At 50.1% G+C, this 21472-nt stretch overlaps 1 protein-coding gene across 1 annotated transcript; it reads left to right on the top strand.

Moving 5' to 3' along the window:
* The first annotated feature begins 627 nt into the window (after positions 1-627).
* On the top strand, positions 628-10961 carry RAPSN (receptor associated protein of the synapse). The gene is made up of 8 exons (XM_014861336.3): positions 628-1056; positions 1641-1979; positions 7540-7698; positions 8257-8355; positions 8434-8556; positions 9050-9103; positions 10060-10259; positions 10683-10961. The coding sequence occupies exons 1-8, from the start codon at positions 865-867 to the stop codon at positions 10753-10755; spliced, it is 1239 nt and encodes a 412-aa protein (XP_014716822.1). The 5' UTR covers positions 628-864; the 3' UTR covers positions 10756-10961.
* Positions 10962-21472: the final 10511 nt, after the last annotated feature.

The following is a 21472-nucleotide window of genomic DNA, read 5'->3' as shown; positions in this document are numbered from 1 at the left end:
TGGGTACCATTACTGTCTTGCCCAGGGTCACACTGCCCATACAGCCAAGCGGTGGAGTCAGAATCTGAACCCGCAGCCTGGCTCCAATGTCCACGCCGTTACCCCCTGCACTCTGTTGCCTCATAACAACCCTGTGAGTTAGAGTTTATTAGCCTGTTGTTATCCTAATTTTTACAGATGAGTAAACTGAGGCCCAGGGAGGTGAGTGACTTAGCTTGGGTCATGCTGTGAGTTTGGATGAGATGTTGGGAATGGCGTGGGCACGTGCACTGATAAGTGAGCTCTGCGCCGGGTGAATCACAGGAACAAGACCTGGGGGAAGAGTGGGTCTGGGCGGGGGAAGGTTGTGACGGGAGAGGCACCGCTCAGGCTGGGCTCCTGCCCCAGCCTCCCTGATGCCTGTGTACCCAGCCTCGTCCCTGCTCCTTCCAGCTCTCAGCCCATCCCGGGAGGCGGCTCCTTGGCAAGGCTGCAGAGAGGGCCTGCCCTGCCAGGGGGTCAGGATCGGTGTCAGAGGTGCCAAAGAGACACCGAGGGGGTGCCCAGGGGGCAGGGTGCCTGCACCCCTGGGAAGCCACCTCCCAGCCTGGGGATTTGTATGGCAGAGGCCTGCGTGACCTTGTGGCTGACATTCCTCAGCGGCCACGTGGCCCCAACTGGCAGGGACAGCTGCGGACAGGGGCCGAACCAGCTTTGTTCCCAGGGTGGCGCCCGCTCTCCATCCAGGCCCTGCTCGGCTCCTTCCCAGAGCTGCTATCCTTGGCGGGGCTCAGTGGGCCGCTGGCACCGTGGGTCCCCCCGCTATGAGTACCTAGAGACACGGAGCCACCAGGGTCTCTCTGTGTGAGGTGCAGGGCTCGAAGGATGGGGCAGGACCAGACAAAGCAGCAGATCGAGAAGGGGCTCCAGCTGTACCAGTCTAACCAGACAGAGAAGGCGCTGCAGGTGTGGATAAAGGTGCTGGAGAAGAGCTCGGACCTCGTGGGGCGCTTTCGCGTGCTGGGCTGCCTGGTCACGGCCCACTCGGAGATGGGCCGCTACAAGGAGATGCTGAAGGTGGGGACACCCGGCGGCAGACACGGGAGCGTGGGGCCAGGCTGGAATTCTCTCAGGCTTCCCGGCCCCCCTCCCGCCTCCTGAGGCTCCACTGTGTCTCCCAAGCTGGTGGCCAGGGACTCTGAGTCCACTTCTGAGGCCTTGGGTCCTAGATGCTGGGTCTTGGCTTCGGATTTGGGCCTGTAGCCTTGAGCTTCAGTGCCTGAGGCTCTGAGACTGAGGTCCTCAGCCACAGAGTTCGGAGGGGCTCAAGGCCGGCTCTCGGAGTCTAGGTTCCAGCCTTCCTTTTGGGGGTTCCGAGTCTGAGCCTGGGGTGCGCCAGCTCCAGGTTTAAGGCTGGGGGTAGGTGGATGATGGAGACAGCAGATCTAGGCTCGGGGTGGACAGGTGAGCGATGGGTCCGAGCCTGGGAGATGGATGGAAGCTCCCAGCTGAAGCTTCTAGTCTATGGATGGGGAGGAGAGGATGCATTTGAGGCTGGAGGTGGAAGCTCAGGGTCTGAGGCCCAGATGGAGGGTTGGAGGCTCGGATCCGAGGCTCAGAGTGCAGGCTGACAGCCACCCGCTCCCCACCCCGGTGGGCAGTTTGCTGTAGTGCAGATCGACACGGCCCGGGAGCTGGAGGACGCCAACTTCCTCCTGGAGAGCTATCTGAACCTGGCACGCAGCAACGAGAAGCTGTGCGAGTTCCACAAGACCATCTCCTACTGCAAGACCTGCCTCGGCCTGCCTGGCACCAGGGCGGGCGCCCAGCTCGGAGGCCAGGTCAGCCTGAGCATGGGCAATGCCTTCCTGGGCCTCAGCCTCTTCCAGAAGGCCCTGGAGAGCTTCGAGAAAGCCCTGCGCTATGCCCACAACAACGACGACACCATGCTCGAGTGCCGCGTCTGCTGCAGCCTGGGCAGCTTCTATGCCCAGGTCAAGGTGAGCCCGGGCCCCAGGGGCGGGGGTGGAGGGCTCAGCTCCCCGAGAGCCTCTCTCGAGCCACCCTCCCTGTTGTGTTACTTCGTTCAGTCCTCCATTCAGGCAGGGACGAGGCGGACAAGAGTCTGAGAGGGAAAAGACGAATTAGCCGGGAAGGGCAGAGCCAGAATTCAAACCTTGATCTGTCTGATTTCCTAGGGGAATAGGAGGCTCCTGTGTGAGGACAGGCAGTGAACCTGCCCTGCTGTGGGTTTGCTGTGTGATCTTGGACACGTCACCTGTCCTCTCTGAACCTTGCTAGGTATATCTATAAAATGAGGGAGAATAGGACCCACCTTACAGCATGGTTGAAAGGATTCAGTCATCCTCTATTTATTGAGCATCTACTAGATCCCAGGCACTGTTGGCCTGGGGTGCAATCAGTGAAAACAATAGCAAAGTCCCTGGCCTCAGAAGGCTTGCATTCTACTTGGGGGAGAATGACAAATAAACACAATCAGTAAGTCAATTATAGAGCGTGCTAGAAAGTGCTTAGGAGAAAGGGAAGCAATTAAAGAGGGTAGGAGGTGCTGAGGATAGGGTGTTGCAATTTCAAACAGGGTGGTCGGAAGGCCTCCTACAGGTGATGTCTGAGGACTTGAAGGAGATGGGAAGGTGAGCCATGCAGAAATCTAACAACAGAGCAAAAAAGAGGGAACAGCTAAAACAAAGCTCTGCCCTGGGGGGAGCACAGCTGGCACGTTCCAAGAAGGATGGAGGCCAGCATGGCTGCAGCAGGTGCATGAGAAGAGGTGGGGGGGATCAGAGAGGTAGGGGGAGGGGGGAAGGCAGACTGTGAACGAACGGATGGGGCCAGTGACCGCAGGCCTCTGGTCCTGAGCACCCGTTCTCTTTCCCCCTAGGCATCCAGGCTGCGCTTGGCCCATGGGGGATGTTAATGCCTGGCACATAGTAGATGCTTAATAAATCCTGGGGCCAATGAGTGTGTTGATGCTGATGGATCAGGGCTGGGGTGTGAGGAAGTGAGTCGTCCGGGATGACACTGAGGATTATTTTTCAGCAACTAGATGTATGGAGAAGACGTTAGTGAGATGCGATAGGATTGGAGAGGGGTAGGGGCGTTTTAAAACCTTTTTTATTTTTATAAAGAAAATTAATAACCATCAGGAAAGTAGAGAGAATAATCTAATGAATCCCCATATCCCCCCCACTTAGATTTAACCATTCTTAATATTTTGCTATATTTGACTTAAATATTTTTAACTGGAGTGTTGTGATGTAAAATTATAGACATCAGGATATTTTACCCCAAAGTAAATTAGTATGCAACTCTGGGAGAACAAAAAAAGGGGACATTTTCTTATATAAGGACACTTTCTTACATAATCGCAACATGAGCAATTATCTCTTAAATTTCTCTGCTTATCCTGAAAATATGCCTTTACCCTCTGCTTGTTTGAATTGGAACACAAACAAGAGTCACACATTGCAGTGGTTATTATGTCTCTTAAGTCCCTCTCAATAGAAAATCCCTACCCTGCTCTTTATTTTCCATGATTTATTGAAGAAGCCAGAGTAATTGCCTTCTAGAATGTTCCGTCGCATTGTCTCACTGCTTCCTCGAGCAATCACGTAACTTGTTCCCTTATCTCCTTTACTTCCTATGAGCTGGAACTTAAATAATGACTTGGTAAGACTGAGGTCACACATTTTTGGGAAGAATACTGTATAAGTGATGCTGTATTCTTCATATGACGTCACATCGGATAGTTGAGGGAGGGGCAACCTGGTGCCTCCGTCTTAGGGTTTGCATTTTTCCTTTCACTACCAGCAGGTTAATTTGTGGGGGGACACTTTGGCACCCTGTGAATCTGCAGTTCTGCAACGTTTTCTCTTAGGGTTTCAGCATCCGTGGTGTTTGTGGCCTAAATCAATTCTTTTGTTTCAATTCTAATGAAATGGCGATTTCCACTTTCTAGCATTCCTTCTACAATTATCAACTTGGATTTTTCTATAAGGAAGAACTTTCCCTCATCAGCTGGGGCCGGTTGCTTATTCTGAAACACAGGTCCTAAAAGAAAGGCAGAATAAATATTTTCTCCTTCCCTTAATTACCCCTTTTCAGAAGAAGGCGTTGATGTAATAACTGCCTTCAGTGGCCACACTGGTTTGTTTTGCCTTCTCTTTTTGGAGTATCATTATGAAATCGTGGATTTTTTTATATTTAGTGTTTTTCAGTTAATCGCAATCATTCTTCGTTTTGATGCTTATATTATCTTCACTTTAGCCCGTGAAATTCCCTTTGATATGGTTCCTGTGTCCTTTTCTTTTTGATTTTTTTTTTTTAAAGATTTTATTTTTCCTTTTTCTCCCCAAAGCCCCCCGGTACATAGTTGTATATTCTTCGTTGTGGGTCCTTCTAGTTGTGGCATGTGGGACGCTGCCTCAGCGTGGTTTGATGAGCAGTGCCATGTCCGCGCCCAGGATTCGAACCAATGAAACACTGGGCCGCCTGCAGCGGAGCGCGCGAACTTAACCACTAGGCCACGGGGCCAGCACCGTTTCTTTTTAATTTTTAATTTATTTTTATTTATTTCTTTAGGAAGATCAGCCCTGAGCTAACATCTGCTACCAATCCTCCTCTTTTTGCTGAGGAAGACTGGCCCTGAGCTAACATCCGTGCCCATCTTCCTCTGCTTTATATGTGGGACGCCTACCACAGCATGGCATGCCAAGCAGTGCCATGTCCTCACCCAGGATCTGAACCTGCGAACCCCAGGCCGCCAAAGCGGAATGTGCGCACTTAACTGATGAGCCACCGGGCGGGCTTCCTGTGTCCTTTTGACAAGACTTCATTTAGTCCTTGAAAACTTTCTTGTTTTCTGGCACAATAAACTCTCCCAGGGTCACTTTGTATATTCCCTGCCCCAGACCTAGAATCAGCCATTTCTCCGGGTTCTTTATAGTGGGAAATGGTATTTAAAGACCAAATGCTGTGGGCCGGCCCCTGGTGGCCGAGTGGTTAAGTTCTCACGCTCCACTTCCGGCGGTCCAGGGTTCGGATCCTGGGCGCTGACATGGCACCGCTGGTTAGGCCATGTTGAGGCAGCGTCCCACATCCCACAGCTAGAAGGACCCACAATTAAAATATACAACTATGTACTGGGGGGCTTTGAGGAGAAAAAAAAAAAAGCAGGAAAAAAAGAAGATTGGCAACAGTTGTTAGCTCAGGTGCCAATCTTTAAAAAAAAATAAAAAATAAAAAAATAAAGACCAAATGCCAGCTCTCAGGGTGCTCATGGCCACTGGGTTGTCATTGCTTCTTTTTTTTTTATTTTATTATTTTTAATATTGGCACCTGTGCTAACATCTGTTGCCAATCTTTTTTTTTCTTCTTCTTCTTCTTCTCCTCAAAGCCCCCTGGTACATAGCTGTATATTTTTAGTTGTGGGTCCTTCTACTTGTGGCATGTGGGATGCCGCCTCAGCATGGCTTGACCACTCGGCCATGGGGCCAGCCCCTGTCATTGCTTCCAAATCTTTTCAGTTACCAGGACAACTGAAGTTTCTATTGCTATTTCCAATTCAAATAGAATGTGTCAGGATTTTCCTTAATTTATTTTAAACCTGATTCTCTTTTCTCTTAGACTGAAAATCTTGGTTTCTAACAACATAATTAAATATTTACTTTATCCTACAAAATAAAATACTTTCAAAAGACAACACCAATATTTCTCAAAGAGACTTCTGAAGGAAGTTTAAGATATTTTTGCCATTCTTTGTCTTTATAATATATTCCACTATGGATAAACTGTCCAAGTATATGCTCTAGGGTCATTTGAAATAATTATTTTTTTCTGTGTGATTATATGAACACAATATATTATATTATTGAATAATATTATATTAATTTACATTATATTATAATATTACATATAACAATATATTATAATATAACATAGTTTATTATAATATATAATAAATATATAATAAATAATTGTTATAATTAATTACAATATAATATTAATATAATGATATGCAGTTAGGGTCACTTATTTCCTTTTTTTTTTTTTAAGATTTTATTTTTCCTTTTTCTCCCCAAAGCCCGCTGGTACACAGTTGTATATTTTTGGTTGTGGGTCCTTCTAGTTGTGGCATGTGGGACACCACCTCAGCATGGCTTGATGAGCAGTGCCATGTCCGTGCCCAGGATTTGAACCGGCGAAACCCTGGGCCACAGAAGTGGAGTGTGTGAACTTAACCACTTGGCCATGGGGCCGGCCCCACCATTTTCTATTTTTAAAGTTTTTAAATTTTAATTTAAATTTTTAAACCTGTAAAATGTTTACATGGCTTCAAATTAAAAAATACATAACAAATGGGCCAGCCTGGTGGCACAGTGGTTAAGTTTGCACACTCTGCTTTGGCAGCCTAGGGTTCGAGAGTTCAGATCCTGGGTGTGAATCTACACACTGCTCATCAAGCCATGCTGTGGCAGCGTCTCACATTCAAAAATAGAGGTGTTAGCTCAGAGCCAATCTTCCTCACCAAAAAAAAAAAAAAAATTACATAACAAAGTATGTTACAAACCGTGTTTTCTGGGGTTACTGAGAGTTCTCTTTTGGTCATATTAGCTCAGGGATGCTTGTTAGATATGAAGTGGAAGATCAGATAGGTTTTCTATGAGAAAGAACAGAGAAATGGGACTGTGGCTGAAGGGCGTATGTGATCTAAAGGTTTTTGATTTTTGTTTTTATTTTTTAAACGAGGTGAGAAATGTGGAGGGGACTGATTCAGGAGACAGAGATGGGGAATTGGGAGTGGGGAGATTTGTTCAGAGCCCCCGTGGAGGGCTCACATTTGAGAGGAGCAGGGAGCCCTCCGCCAGAGTATCAGGGGGAGGTGGGGTGGGGACAGATCTGCGGGACCGATGGGTGAGATGGATAAAGAAGCTCCTCTCTGATCTTCTTCTGTCTCCGCAATGGCGTGGAAGACGAGGTCGTCGGCTCATCATGGGCAGGTAGAGAAGGCATTTGGAGGTTTGAGGAGATAGAAAGGCTGAGAGAATGATTTAATTGCCTCAGAGTCTGCCCTGATGTTCTGAGCTGACTGTACCGGCAATCAGTTCCTGAGCCTTCACTAAGCAGCTGCTGCTGGGGGCCAGGGGGCAAACTCTAGTTTGCGGGGTGCACTGACATCCCGCCTCTCTGTGTGTCTCTGAAGCTGAGGGGCCCCACTGGGACTGACTGAGAAGAGACGCCAGCTGTCTTGCTTTCTCATTCATTCATTCAACAGATATTTACTGTGTATCTACTAAGTGCCAGCACTGTACTAGGCTCTTGGGATACTCGGCAAACCAGATGAAAATCCCCGTGTCCACGGAGCCCACACTGTTGCACTGGCTGTTCCCTCTGCCTGGATCACTCTCTCCCTGGATACCCAGAGGGGGACTGTGGGCCCCTGGCTGCTGGAGAAGGCAGGCCCTGGAGCCCTCGACTTAGGGGCAGCTTCTGCCACTCACAGTGCCCTCCCATCCCGCCCCCTCCCTGTGTCCCCTGCAGGACTACGAGAAAGCTCTCTTCTTCCCCTGCAAGGCCGCGGAGCTCGTCAATGACTACGGCAAAGGCTGGAGCCTCAAGTACCGGGCCATGAGCCAGTACCACATGGCCGTGGCCTATCGCCTGCTGGGCCACCTGGGCAGTGCCATGGAGTGTTGCGAGGTGGGGCAGCAGGGAAGGGGGCAGGTGGAAGGTGGCGGTGTGGGCCAGGCTCTGGGACCTGGGGCAGCAGGGGCTCCTCTTCCCAGTCAGCCCACTGAGGGCCCCAAGGCTTGCCCCGGCCCAGCCCCTCTATAGCTGAGCCTCTGACGGCTGCATCTGTTCTGCCCTCCCCACTGCACCAAACCTCACTCCCTTCCAGTCCATTCTCAGGGGAGGGGGCTTCCCTCTGCACCCCCTTGCACCATCTGTGGGGCACTTTAATAGGAAGAGAGCAACTCTCTGGAGTTCCACTGACCAGGGTTCAAATCCCAGCTTTGCCACATACGAGCCAGGCGACCTTGACCAAGTCACTTCTGCTCTCTGAGCTTCAGTTTCCACTTCATTGGGCACTGTGAGGCCTCAGTGCTTCAGTGCCTGGGGCCCAAGCACCATGAGAAGCGTATCGGGCTCTGAGGCTGTTGGTGATCCCAGGCCTGCCCGTCAGAGGGGCCCACTGGGGGAGGGCGCCTCAGTGGTGGGGGCAGACGAGCGGGCCTGCGTGACCGGCCTCCCTCGCAGGAGTCTATGAAGATTGCACTGCAGCACGGGGACCGGCCACTACAGGCCCTCTGCCTGCTCTGCTTTGCTGACATCCACCGGAGCCGTGGGGACCTGGAGGTGAGGTCACTGAGAGGCGGGGTGGGGGTGTGTGCAGGCCGGGCCCAGCCTGACTCCACCCCCGACCTGGCTGTGCAGACGGCCTTCCCCAGGTACGACTCCGCCATGAGCATCATGACCGAGATCGGAAACCGCCTGGGGCAGGTGCAGGTGCTGCTGGGTGTGGCCAAATGCTGGGTGGCCAGGAAGGCACTGGACAAGGTGAGGGGGGCCCTTGCCTACAGCCCCAGCTCTCCCCAGGGCTCCCATGTGGGGCCTGGAGTTCAGCCAACAATCTGTGGGTGAGAACTCTGTCAGACCTTTGTCTAACATCAGCCTCATCCCAATCCCGTGAGACCAGAACATTCCAAGTCATTTTCCAGGCTCAGAGAAGGCCCAGGACTTGCCCAGTCACACAGCTAGTAAAGGACCAGAGCTGGGGTTTGAACTCAGGATGCTCTAACTGCTTCCTGGGATTTCACAACACCCCGCGACACAAGAATAGTCTTCCCAGTCTGTATCTGAGTAAACTGAGGCAGGAGGTAACTTGCCCTCACAGCTCTTGGGACTGTGCCCCAGTCTCCCTGCTACCTTTACTCACAGGGCAGCTGCCCAGCCCCGTCACCCTCCCCAGACCCGCCCCCACTCCCCACCCCTTCCTTTCCTATGAGCCAAGGCCTTTATCAGACAGCTCTGCCCTGTGCTCGCCTTCCAGGCTCTGGATGCCATCGAGAGAGCCCAGGACCTGGCCGAGGAGGTGGGGAACAAGGTCAGACCTGATTCTGTCTTGTGAGTCTGGAGTCAAGATCCAAGGGTGGGGTCTCGGGTTGGGGAGACAGCCCCACTGGGCCCGCTCAGGCCCTGAGCCCTTCGTGATCTCCAGGAGCCGCCCCAGCCATCCCCAGCACACAGCTGTTTCTCTCCCACCCACAGAGCACTTCGGAGGGCAGGGCAAGAGATCCATAGCTCAAAGGATATCAGAGTTCCTCAGGGGCTTCATGAATGCTCCCAACAGTGGCCTCCACTCCCTGAGAGCTGGGCACCACAGGGCTCTCCAGGGACCGCTTCCGGTCCTCAGTATCTCCCTACAAGGCGGGTCCAGGGAGCCCCACTTTGCAGATGACGAAAGCGAGGCTCAAAGAGGCACTCGAGGTCCCACACATGGAAACTGGTCTGTCTTAACTCCAAAGATATACACCTCTCCAAATTTAATAATCATATCCAAACTTTAAGTGTTGAAAATAGATTCAGTGTTTCTCAAAGTCTTCTGGAAGATGTGCGTTTCTCTGGTATCAGGTGCACAGTCCAACTAAAATGCCAAACAGATGTGCCTTTGGCTGGATTCTAGCCACTTGGGTTCACCAAGTATCTTGGGCTGATCAGAAATGCTAAGCGGTTGTGTGCATTTAATTACCAAAAACAGGAAAGCAAATTAATTCTTAGGGAGTCAACACAGCAAGTTTGGTCAATAAAATTCCTCAAAATCGTGGGGTCCCCAGCTGGTTCTAGGGGTAAGGACCACTTGCCTCCCCCACCCCCTCATTCTGCATGGAGGGAAACCAAGGCCCAGAGAGGGCAGGATGTTTTTCCTAGGTCCACCAGCAAGGCAGGAACACGGCCAGCCCTGGACCCCATGTGTGCTGATTGCCCGGTGGCCCTGCGGAGACAGGAGGGAAGTGGGACAGCTGCTCACAGCACTGACTTGGTCTGTCCCCACGGGCCCAGCTGAGCCAGCTCAAGCTGCACTGCCTGAGCGAGAGCATCTACCGCAGCAAGGGGCTGCAGCGGGAGCTGCGTGCGCACGTCGTGCGCTTCCACGAGTGCGTGGAGGAGAGCGAGCTCTACTGCGGCCTGTGCGGCGAGTCCATAGGCGAGAGGAATAGCCGGCTGCAGGCCCTGCCCTGCTCCCACATCTTCCACCTCCGGTGAGGGGGCTCCCCGCTGCGGGCAGGGAGCACACGGGGCCTCTTGGGGGCACCCTAGGGCCCAATCACACTAGTCACGCTAACAGCAGACACTTGGCGCTTTGTGCGTCCCAAGCGCATCCTAAGAGCTTCCCGTGTAGAGGAAGCCAGTCTTCTTCTTCTCCCCAAAGAGAGTTCAGAGAGGCCTCTCAAGGGTCTTGGGGTTCAGACGCCCAGGGCCAGGCCTGCCTCCATCCCCACCTCCTGACTCCCCGCCCAGGCTCTGCCCTGGAAGCCCCCTGGGCAGAGTGCGAGGGGCCAGCAGGGGCCTGACCCCCTCCCTTGACGCCTTCCCAGCCCCCACAGAGGGGAGGGGAGGGGAGGAGAGAGGGCCCGGGGAGCAGGACAGGCTCTGTGAGTGGACAGGGCCCTTTGCCTCCTAAGGTGCCTGCAGAACAACGGGACACGGAGCTGCCCCAACTGCCGCCGCTCGTCCATGAAGCCTGGCTTTGTGTGACGCCCTCAGCAGTCTTGGGCTTCGGCCTCGCCTCCCTGCTCCTTCTCCACCGTCACCCTGGAGACCTCTGCCCTCCCTGCCTCGACGACCGTTTACTCCTGGGGCAGCTGCCAGGGACTCCCCGCTGGCGCCCCCCGAGGCCCAGTTGCCCTCTCTCGCCTCTTCGTACTTTGCTCTTTATAGGAAAATAAACCGTTTGTACCTGGTCCCAATGATTCTGACTTTCCCTCCCAAGGTCTGAGGATGGGGGGAGTGTGGGAGCAAGGCTCCTCGCGTGAGCTTCCTCAGACACACACGTCCCTCTGCACATATGTCTGAGTGTCTCCAGCTGCCCTTCCAGGTTCGTGGGGTGCCACAGTGAGCCAGAGACAAACATCCCCGCCTGTGAGGAGCTGCTGACGTGCAGGAGTGGGGAGAAGGATGCGATAAACAGTAAACGTGATAAACAAGCAACGTGGGAAGTTAGAAAGATGCGATGGACTGAATTGGTCCCCCAAATTCATATGTTGGAGCCCTGGCCCCCCCATGTAACTAAGTTAGGAGATGGGGCCCTTAGGGAGGTAATTAAGACTGAAGGAGGTCATTAGGGTGGGGCCCTCATCCGTTAGGACTGGTGGCCCTATAAGAAGAGGAAGAGACACCAGAGAGCTTTCTCTCTCTCTCCGCGCTGCACAGAGAACGGATTGTGTGAGGACACAGCAAGAGGGCAGCCACCCGCAAGCCGGGAAGAGAGGCCTCACCAGAAACCGAATTTTCTGGCACCTTGATCTTGGACTTCCCAGCCACCAGAACTGAGAGGAAATAAATTTCTGTTGTTTAAGCCCCCCAGACTATGGTATTTTTTATGGCAAAAACCAGCAGACTGACACAAAAGCAATAAGTGCTTTGGAACAATAAAGAATAGAGCAGCGTCCCTCTTCCTCATCTTCATCCCCTTCCCTTCTCTTCAGTCCTGAGACCATCAGGTGGGACAAAGCAGGACAGACATCCATGGGGAGGGTTGGCCTGCTGTGGGGTGTTGGAGCCCAAGCAGGTGGGATCTGTCCACACAGGGGAAGCCCCAGTGCGGGGAGGTAGAGGTTGCGTGGAGAGAGAAAGGCGTCCTCACATATGGGTGTCTCATCCTGGAGTGTCAGGGACCAAGTAGGGTGAGAAAGGAGTTCATATGAGGGTGAGGCTTGGTGCTGCGTGTTGGAGCCAAGCAAGGTGAAGAGGATATCCATGCAGATGAGCGGTCTGGGAGCTGGAACATGAACAGGGCAGCCTGGTGCCGTGTGTCAGGGCCAGAGCAGGGTGCTGAGGACACCCTGGAGGAGAAAGGCCTAGCATGCGGAGGTGGGGCCTGAGCAAAGTGAGGCAGGCATCCACATCGTGGTGGTGGGCGTGGCTCAGCCCAGTGCAGAGTGTCAGAGACCAAATCGAGCAAGGAGGGCAGCCTGGCATGGGTCTTTGGGCCTAAGCAGGATGAGGAGGTATGCAAGTTGGGGAAGGTCAGGTGTGTGGTGTCAGAGCTTGAGTAGAGTGAACAGGACATAGAGGAACAAAGATGGAGTAAAGAAGGATCTGTGGGTGAGAGGGAGTGGCAATGAGAAATTGGTTTTGTAGAGAAGATTGAGCAAATGAGTAAATATGTGAAGGGTAATGGGAGCCAGGTCACTATTGAAGAAGAGAGTTACAAATAAGGACAGGGAGAAAATCAGAAGGGACTCCGGGGCCGGCCCAGTGGTGCAGCAGTTAAGTTCGCATATTCTGCTTCTTGGTGGCTCGGGGTTTGCCAGTTCGGATCCCGGGTGCTGACGTGGCACCACTTGGCAAAAAGCCATGCTGTGGTAGGTGTCCCACGTATAAAGTAGAGGATGATGGGCATGGATGTTAGCTCAGGGCCAGTCTTCCTCAGCAAAAAGAGGAGGATTGGCAGTAGATAGCTCAGGGCTAATCTTCCTCAAAAAAAAAAACAAAAGAAGAAGGGACTTTGTGGTGTTGAATTGGAATTGTAGGGATCAGTGTGGATTCATGGATTTCAAAGTAAAAAGCTAAATAGAGAAATAAATATAGTTACAGATGTGTGTGTGTGTGTGCCTGCGTGTGCAGTGGCCTGGGAGTGACATGCCAGTAGCAATGAGTACCTCTAACACTCAGATTGTGGCTTCTAAATACCATGATCCACTAAAAGGAACCAAGGTTCTTTAGAGAAATGGCTGATTCTAGCCCTGGACCAAGGAAAGTACAAGATGAACCTGGAATATCCTGTGTCAGAAAGCAAAGAAAACTGAAAGAATGATGAGAATAACACAAAAGGACACAGGAGCCGGCTCGAACGGACTCCCATTCACTCATTAATAATGATTAAGAATGACTGTCCTCACCAGCTCAGGCTGCCATAACACCATACGACAGACTGCAGGGCTTAAACAGCTGAGATTTATTTTCTCACAGCTTTGGAGACTGAAAGTGCAAGATCGAGACACCAGCAGGGTTGGTGTCTGGTGAGGCCTCTCTCCTTGGGTTGCAGACGGCTGCCTTCTCACTGTGTCCTCACGTGGCCTTTCCTCTGTTCTTTTATGTGGAGAGAGAGAAAAAGAGAGAGATCTCTTCCTCTTCTTATAAGGCCACTGATCGCATCATGAGGGCCCCACCCTCATGACCTCGTCTAACCCTAATTGCCTCCTAAAGGTCCCATCTCCAAAGACTATCTCATTAGGGCTTCGACATAGGAATTTGGGGCCGGGGGTGGGACACAAACTCAGTCCGCAGCAATGATACTAACAGATTTTGTTGGATAAAACAAGAATCCACAGAGGAAGATGGGCACTGATGTTAGCTCAAGGCCAGTCTTCCTCAGCAAAGAGAGGAGGATTGGCAGATGTTAGATCAAGACTGATCTTCCTCAAAAAAAAAAAAAAAAAAAAACAAGAATCCATACTGATGTAAATGAATTAATTAAAAATTTGATGAAGAATGGAATATGTACATAGTTCCAAAGTACTTCCCCCCAAAATACTTATTGGTTTCAAGAGGAAGAGAGAGTGCCTTCACAGTAGAGAGGATGAGCCAGACATCAGATTGATCATGTGGAAGAAGTTAGAGTAATGGGACCAGTGAAGTCAGTGGCTACCTGAACGAGTACAATGAGACCCTCACCATCTCTTCTGTGCTATTCCTGCCAGATGTGAACCACCGGAATGTAAAATCATGAGGAAACACCGGATAAACACAAATTGACAAATAATGTACAAAGTAACTAATCTTCAAAAGTGTCAAGGTCATGAAGGCAAGGAAAGACTGAGAAAGGATTCCAGATTGGAAGAGACTGTAACTAAATACAATGCTTGATTCTGGTCTTGAGTCTGGGCTGGATCCCTTTGCTGTAAAGGACATTATTGGGACAATAGGTGACACTTGAATGGGGTCTGAGGATTAGACGGTCGAAACACGTCGACGTTAACTTCCTGCCATGAAGGTCGTGTTGTGGTTAAGTAGGAGAATGACTTGGTTGTAGGAAATTCCCACCTGAGTATTTGAGATGATGTGATATCTGGTCAGCAGTTTGCTCTCAAATGGTGCAATGAAAAATGTTATTTGTGTTGTATTTGCAACTTTTCTCCGGGTTTAAGATTGTTTTCAAAATAAAAATGTACAATTAAAAAAAGAGTAGAGTAGGGTAAGGAAGCGAGGGCTGGGGCAGGGAGAGGCAGGCTGCAGCTTTAAAGATCTGGTTTTTCCTTTTCCTTCTTCTCACCAAAGACCCCCAGTACATAGTTGTCTAATCTAGTTGTGGGTCCTTCTGGTTGTGCTATGTGGGACGCCACTTCAGCATGGCTTGATGAGCGGTGCCATGTCCGTGCCCAGGATCCGAACCGGTGGAACCCTGGGCTGCTGAACCAGAGCCCGTGAACTTAACCACTTGGCCACCCCTAGGCTGCAGCTTTAAAAGGCTATAAGGGTAGGCCTGGATGAGAGGAGGCATTTGAGCAAAGACTTGAAGGAGGTGAGGGGGTGAACCAAGCAAGTATCCTGGAAAGAGCATTGTAGGAGAAAGGAACGGAGTCCTAGACTGGCCTGGTCACAGAGCAGCAAGGGGGCCTGTAACTGTGAGCAGGGAGGAAAGGGGTGGGAGCCGAGGTGCTGGAGGAATTCTCAGGGCAGGGAGAACACACAGGGCCCCGCGGGCCGTTGCGAGGACTCGTGCTGTGAGTGAGCTGGGCAGCTGCTGCACGGTTGCAAGCAGAGGAGTGACATGACATGACTAGGTTTTAAAAGAATTCCTTTGGCTGCTGTGTTGAGAAGAGACTACACGAGACAACTGGCCTGGATGCTTCAAAAATGTCAGTGTCGTGAAAGACCAAAAAAAGACTGGGAGATTATTCTAGATTAAGGGATGCTAAAGAGACATGACAACGGATCGTGATGTGTGATCGTTGACTTGATACTGGATTTTTTTTTTAAAGGCTAGAAGGGATGTTTGGGGGATACTGAAAAAATTTTCATACGGACTGCATATTAGATATTACTACATCAATCTTAAGTTCCTTAAGTATGACAATATATCATACCATAATGTACTGTAGTTACATATGAGAATGTCTTTGTTCTTAGGACACACCGCTGAAACTTTGACAGGTGAAGTGTCGTGATGTCTGTAACTTACTTTGAAATGGTTCAGAAAAACACATGCGCACAGAACAAAAGGAAATGTGGCAAAATGTGATCAATTGATGAATCTAAGTGAAAGCTATACAGGTATTCATTGTCTATTCTTTCAACTTTTTTATATATTTAATATTTTTCAACTTATCAACTGTAGGAAGTATATTAGGCAGGGTTCTGCAGAGGAACAGAACCAGTAGGAACCACATATATATGTATATATATGCATATATGTAAAGAGATTTCTTATAAGGAATTGGCTCATGCAGTTATGGAGATGGGCAAGTCCCGAGATCTGTAAGGTGAGTCAGCAGGCTGGAAACCCAGGAATACTGATGGTTTAGTTCTAGTCCGAGTCAGAAGGCCTGAGGACCAGGAGAGCTAATGATGTAACTTCTAGTCCAAAAGCTGGCAGGCTCGAGACCCAAGAAGAGCCCATATTTCAGTTCAAGTCCAAAGTCAGGAAAAGATCGATGTCCCAGCTCAAGGCAGTCAGGCATGAGGAGTTCCCTCTGCCTCAGGGGAGGGTGAGCCTTTTTGTTCTATTCAGGCCTTCAACTGATTGGATGAGGCCCACCCACATTGGGGAGGTGGTCTGCTTTACTCAGTCTACTGACTTAAATGTGAATCTCATCTAAAAATGCCCTCACAGAAAGGCACCCAGAATAATGTTTGATGAAATATCTGGGTACCCCATGGCCCAGTCAAATTGACACAAAAAATGAACCATCACAAGAGGTTTAGGGTAGAAGACACTCCTACAGTGAACTAGGTGAGACGTGATGCTGGTTCGAACCAGGGTGATAGACCCTGGGAATGGTGAGAAGTGTCATATTCTGAGGAGACATATATATATATATATATATATTTTTTTTTTTTTTTTGAGGAAGATTAGCCCTGAGCTAACATCTGCTGCCAGTCCTCCTCTTTTTGCTGAGGAAGACTGGCCCTGAGCTAACATCTGTGTCCATCTTCCTCTACTTTATATGTGGGACGCTTACTACAGCATGGCGTGCCAAGCGGTGCCATGTCCACACCCAGAATCCCAACTGGCGAACCCCGGGCCGCTGAAGCAGTACATGCGAACTTAACCACTGCACCACCGGGCTGGCCCCTGAGGATATATATTTTATGTATCTGTAAATATATATATATATAATGTATACCTTTTATATCTTCAAAAATACATTATTTTGGAAAATTTCAAATATATGCAAAATAGAGAGACTAGTACAATGAATCTCCTTCTCAGCCTTAACAATATTCATATTGAGCACCTGGACAATTTTGTTTCATTTATACCTCCCGACCCCCAGCTCTGCACTTCCTCTGGGTTATTTTGATTCAGATCTTATCATTCAGAATTCCGGATATTTGTTCAAGGTAGAATCAGTGGGATTTTATGGTGGATTGGATGTGGTGCACGGAGAGAGAAGTAAACGATGACTTTGTTGACACAAATAATCAAGAATCAATGTATAGATAAGAAAGGTACCATGATATTTATTGAGCCCAGCTGAGGACTAGCCCAGAAGTACAATCCCCATCAGGAAAGAAAGCGTGGTTTACAGCATGGTTTTATACCACTTCAGAACAAAGAACGAGGGCCGGCCCAGTGGCGCAGTGGTTAAGTTCACACGTTCCACTTCTGCAGCCCAGGGTTTGCTGGTTCAGATCCCAGGCATGAACCTATGCACCACTTATCAAGCCCTGCTGTGACAGGCGTCCCACATATAAAGTAAAGGAAGATGGGCACGGATGCTAGCTCAGGGCCAGTCTTCCTCAGCAAAAAGAGGAGGATTGGCAGCAGATTTTAGCTCAGGGCTAATCTTCCTCAACAACAAAAAAAAGAACAAAGAACATACATCAAGTGACAGGAAGACAATTTTTTTCCCTGAAGTCACAAGACGTTTTGCTGCAGTTTAGCACATACACAGCAGGTCCTAAGCTTATCTCCAAAGAAGTACTGGTACTGGTGTCAGAGAAAGGAGCCATTCATCCCTATCTTTTTTTTTTTTCAGGGAAGGACTTGCCCTGAGCTAACATCTGTGGCCAGTCTTCCTCTTTTTCTACCCCCCCAGTCCCAGTGTGTGGTTGTATATCCTAGTTGTAAGTCCTTCTAGTTCTTCTATGTGAGCCACCACCACAGCATGGCTACTGACGGACGGGTGGTGTGGTTCCACAACCGGAAATCTAACCTGGGGCACCAAGCTGTGAGAGCGCCGAATTTTAACCACTAAACCATCAGGGCTGCCTCTACCCCATCTTTAAAGAGTGCCTTCTTTGCTTTGGGAAAACGTTTGAAGCAGATGTACGATGCGTGTTTGGTGGACCATAAGTCTGGCTGCTCGGGGAAAAACAAGTTTTAGGCCGAATCAGATTTAAACCAGAATGGCTTCCCTGTATACCTCAATATGTGAAAACTTATTATTCTTAATATTTTCATCAACTCCAAGGTTTTGATCGGAGCAACCGGAAGAACCCAGAGTAAAGGCGTTTGGTGATTCGTTTCTCTCCCCTCCAGGACAGAGACCTGCTGGGCCTGGCTGGAGGGACTGCTCAGGGACGAGTGGGTGGAGCTTCAGAGAGGAAATCCTCCAGCTTGTGACTTGGGATTTAAGTAATTTTTCATTTGAAAATATTTTTTATGGGCCAGGCACTTTCCTAGGCCCTTGGGGACTCGTGGTAAACAAATCAAATATGTGTGCTCGTGGAGTTTATCATCCAGGGAAGGGTGAGAGAGACACCATCACAGCAGATGTGTCCAGCTGGTGTCCTGGGGGACAAGCACTGGGAGCCATGGGACAAGCAGCAAGAGGACTTGACCTGGTCTTTTCCGGGCAGGGGGGCTTCAGAACTGAGATTTGAAGGCTGTGAAGGAGCTCGCTAATTTACAGTTAGGGCACGGGGTTCTGGGAAGAGCAGAAGCGAAGGCCCAGAGGCAGGGGGGTATTGGTGGGTTAGAGCAACCCAGCACAGTGAGGGAGCCTGTGTGCAGAGTGTGCTGTAGCCACTGTCAGGGGCCAGGCCACAAGGACTTTCGTCTCCATCCTAAGAGCACTGGGAAACCTTCAAGAGGGCTTTGCTTATTGGTTTGTTTTTCGAGGAAATGGGGTAGCATGACCAGATCTGGTTCTGGAAAGAATTCTCTGGCTACACAGTTGAGAACAGGTGCCAAGACAGAGAAACATCTAGTCTTCTGCAATTCTCAAAGCGCTTTCACATCCATCATCCTGCTTAATCCACACCACAACTCCACGTGGTGGGCATGAGGGCCTCTGCATTTCCCACATGGAGAAACTGAGGTTCAGGGAAGAGACCAGACCCGCCCAAGGTCATGTGGCAGAGCTGGGCTCTGCCATCTCTGCACTCAGCCCCTCCCCCAGGAGCCCAGGCTTCTAAGGGGGTTGCTCAGTCCTTCCTGACTCGCTCCTAGCTCCAGCCTCTCCTCATGAAGCGTCCTGGCTCCCACAACCCGCTGCCTCACCCTGCTATAGGCCTGGTCTATGTCTCACCTCCTCTCTAGGGGCCCAGAGGGACCAGAGGCCCCGAGCTGGGTCAAGCTGATTCTCCCTGAGGACACACTCTGCCTCAGGCTCTCCTTTCCCCCTCTGTGACTGTACTTTCTTGATTTGTTGAGCAGCCTGAACTTTCATTAACTGTTCTCCTTTTTCTGCTATCTCCCCTAAGACATCCCTATTCCTTAAAGGAGTAGGCTCCCAGAATAATCAGTCTGTGTCATTGTGGTCTGTCATTCGTTTTCTAAGCCTAGAAAAGCCCTCAAAATGCCTCCTGGGCTAATCTTTCTTCTCCATCCCTTTCAGGAGTCTCCTCTAACATTTCTCCAGGTGGTGGTCCCACAGCTGCCTTCCCTTTTCCAATGATAGAGAGCTCGCTACCTCCTGGGGCAGCCTCTTCCATTTCACAGAGAATTTGGGCTCAAGAATTGGCCGGAAACAGTCTTCTTGAAATCTCTGCTGCTAGAGTCCTAGTTCTTCTATGTTTTGGATGCGCTGAGGCTGAATCTGGCCCTCTTCCTTAACCCCTTTTGGACGTGAAGGAAGCTTCCATCTGGTCTGCTGAGTCTGAGCACCAGACTACTCTTGTCAGAATCTGCTATTGCAACTGAGGATGAAGGAGTTAAAATTTCCCTGGATTAGGGTGAAACTGTGCCTGTACCCAAAAGGTTAACGTGGGAAACAAAATAGCCAGTTTCTGAGCTTGCCTTGCAGAACAGCAGGTGGACCACTGATAGGAGAGGAACTGGCTGGCAGCCCCCCACCTGACTAAGCATCTCGCAGGAGCATGAGAAGCTGAAAGGACTGATGGTAAATTTCAGACATCACAGACTAAAGATCCACTGCATGCAACACAGAACAGACAGTCGCGCCTGCGCAGAGGACTCAGAATTTCGGTGCCCAAGGCCACATGCTCCCCCTCCCCTATCTAAAACCCCAAATTAAAACCCTTGCTTGTAGATTTTCGCGGAGTTCGGGATTACAGCATTAGCTGCCGGTTCTCCTTGCTCAGCGCCTTGCAATAACATTCCTACTTTCTTCCACCGCACCCAGTGTCAGAGATTGGCTTGCCGCGCGATTGTTGAGCGAATGCACTTCAGGTTTGATAACACGATTAAAAAGAAATAGAGCCCTACACTAGTTCAAGGCAGTAAAAACAGATTTTATTCAGTAGTATTGCAACAGAGGAACGAGAATCCAGGATAGAACTGAATTCTATTCTGAATAGAGCAAAGACAGCTGGAGGTTTATACCCAACGAGCAGAGTGAGGGGGTCAGTAGATGGAAAATTACTAAGAGGAGACATCAGGGGAGGGGGATTCTTGCTAAACTAGCCTAACAGGATTCTTGTGAAAGACAGGCCAAGGATATATATATCAAAGGTTGGGGATGAAGAACGTCATCGGATATCAAGGGTCATCAGATATCAAGCGAAGTGATAAACCGAGCTAACAGGATTCTTGCTAAATCTGGAGTAGGCAGGCAGAGGACAGGGCCCAAGGACAAGAACTAGAGGAAAAGGGGGCTCAGAGGAGCCTGTCTAAGGTTTGGTCAAGGAGAGACCGCCACCACTCATTACAGGCCCAGGCTGGAGGTTTTCTACACATACTACTATTTGTTGGGATCTCCAAATGTAGGTCCCAGAACAGGACCCCCTTGGCCCGGATGTGGTGGGACCAGCACAGATAGGACAGCTCCTTCCTCAGCTGGGCTTCTTTACTCCCGTCCGGCAACCCTGAGAAGTGAATCTGGGGTCAGCAGCCCAAGTACTGACACTGACTCACTGAATAACCTTGGGCAAGTCATTTAACCTCTCTGAGCCTCCGCATCCTTATCCAACATTGAGAATGATAATTGAGTCTGTCCACAGGGCAGACTGTTGAGAGGATGGAATAAATGCTTTACTCACTGGGGTGGTTTGTCAGCCTAAGGGAGCAGCTGCAGATGAAATGCCTTCACCTGCATTCCAAGAAAAACACTGTGTTACTGAACCTGAGGTAGGTTCGCTCACCCGTTCACCCAGTGCGCAGCAGGTCCCTCTCTGACACTGGGTATAGCAGAAGAAAGCAGGAATTTAATTGCAAAGTGCTGAGCAAGGAGAACAGGCAGCTAACACTGTAATTCCGAGCTCCTCCAAAACTACAAGCAAGAGGTTTTATTTTATGCGGTAGGATAAGGGGAGCATGTGGCCTTGGGGGCTGAAGTTGTAAGAGTCCTCTGCACAGGCACAACTGTCTTTCATAGTTTTTCATGGGTGGCATGTGCAAATTCGGGGGGCTTCTATGTGTTGCCTATGGGGGATTTTTAGTCTGTGCTGTCTCAAGTTTACGGTTGGTCATTTTTGCTTCTCAATGCTTTTGCGATGCTTAGGCAGAGGGCTGTCAGCAAGCTCCTCTCATATCAGCCGTAGTGCTGCAAACCAAGCTCCGAAACTGTCCTTACTTTGTTTCCCACATTAACCTTGTGGGTACAAGGCAGGGTTTCACCCTAATCCAGGCAAGTTTTAACTCCTCCATCCTCAATTTCAACTGGACAGATTTTCACCAAGTTTA

The sequence above is a fragment of the Equus asinus genome, chromosome 17 (genome assembly GCF_041296235.1).
Source record: "Equus asinus isolate D_3611 breed Donkey chromosome 17, EquAss-T2T_v2, whole genome shotgun sequence".
NCBI lineage: Eukaryota > Metazoa > Chordata > Mammalia > Perissodactyla > Equidae > Equus > Equus asinus.
Note: the sequence above shows the minus strand (reverse complement) of the source record. Positions and strands in the feature narration are given on the sequence as shown.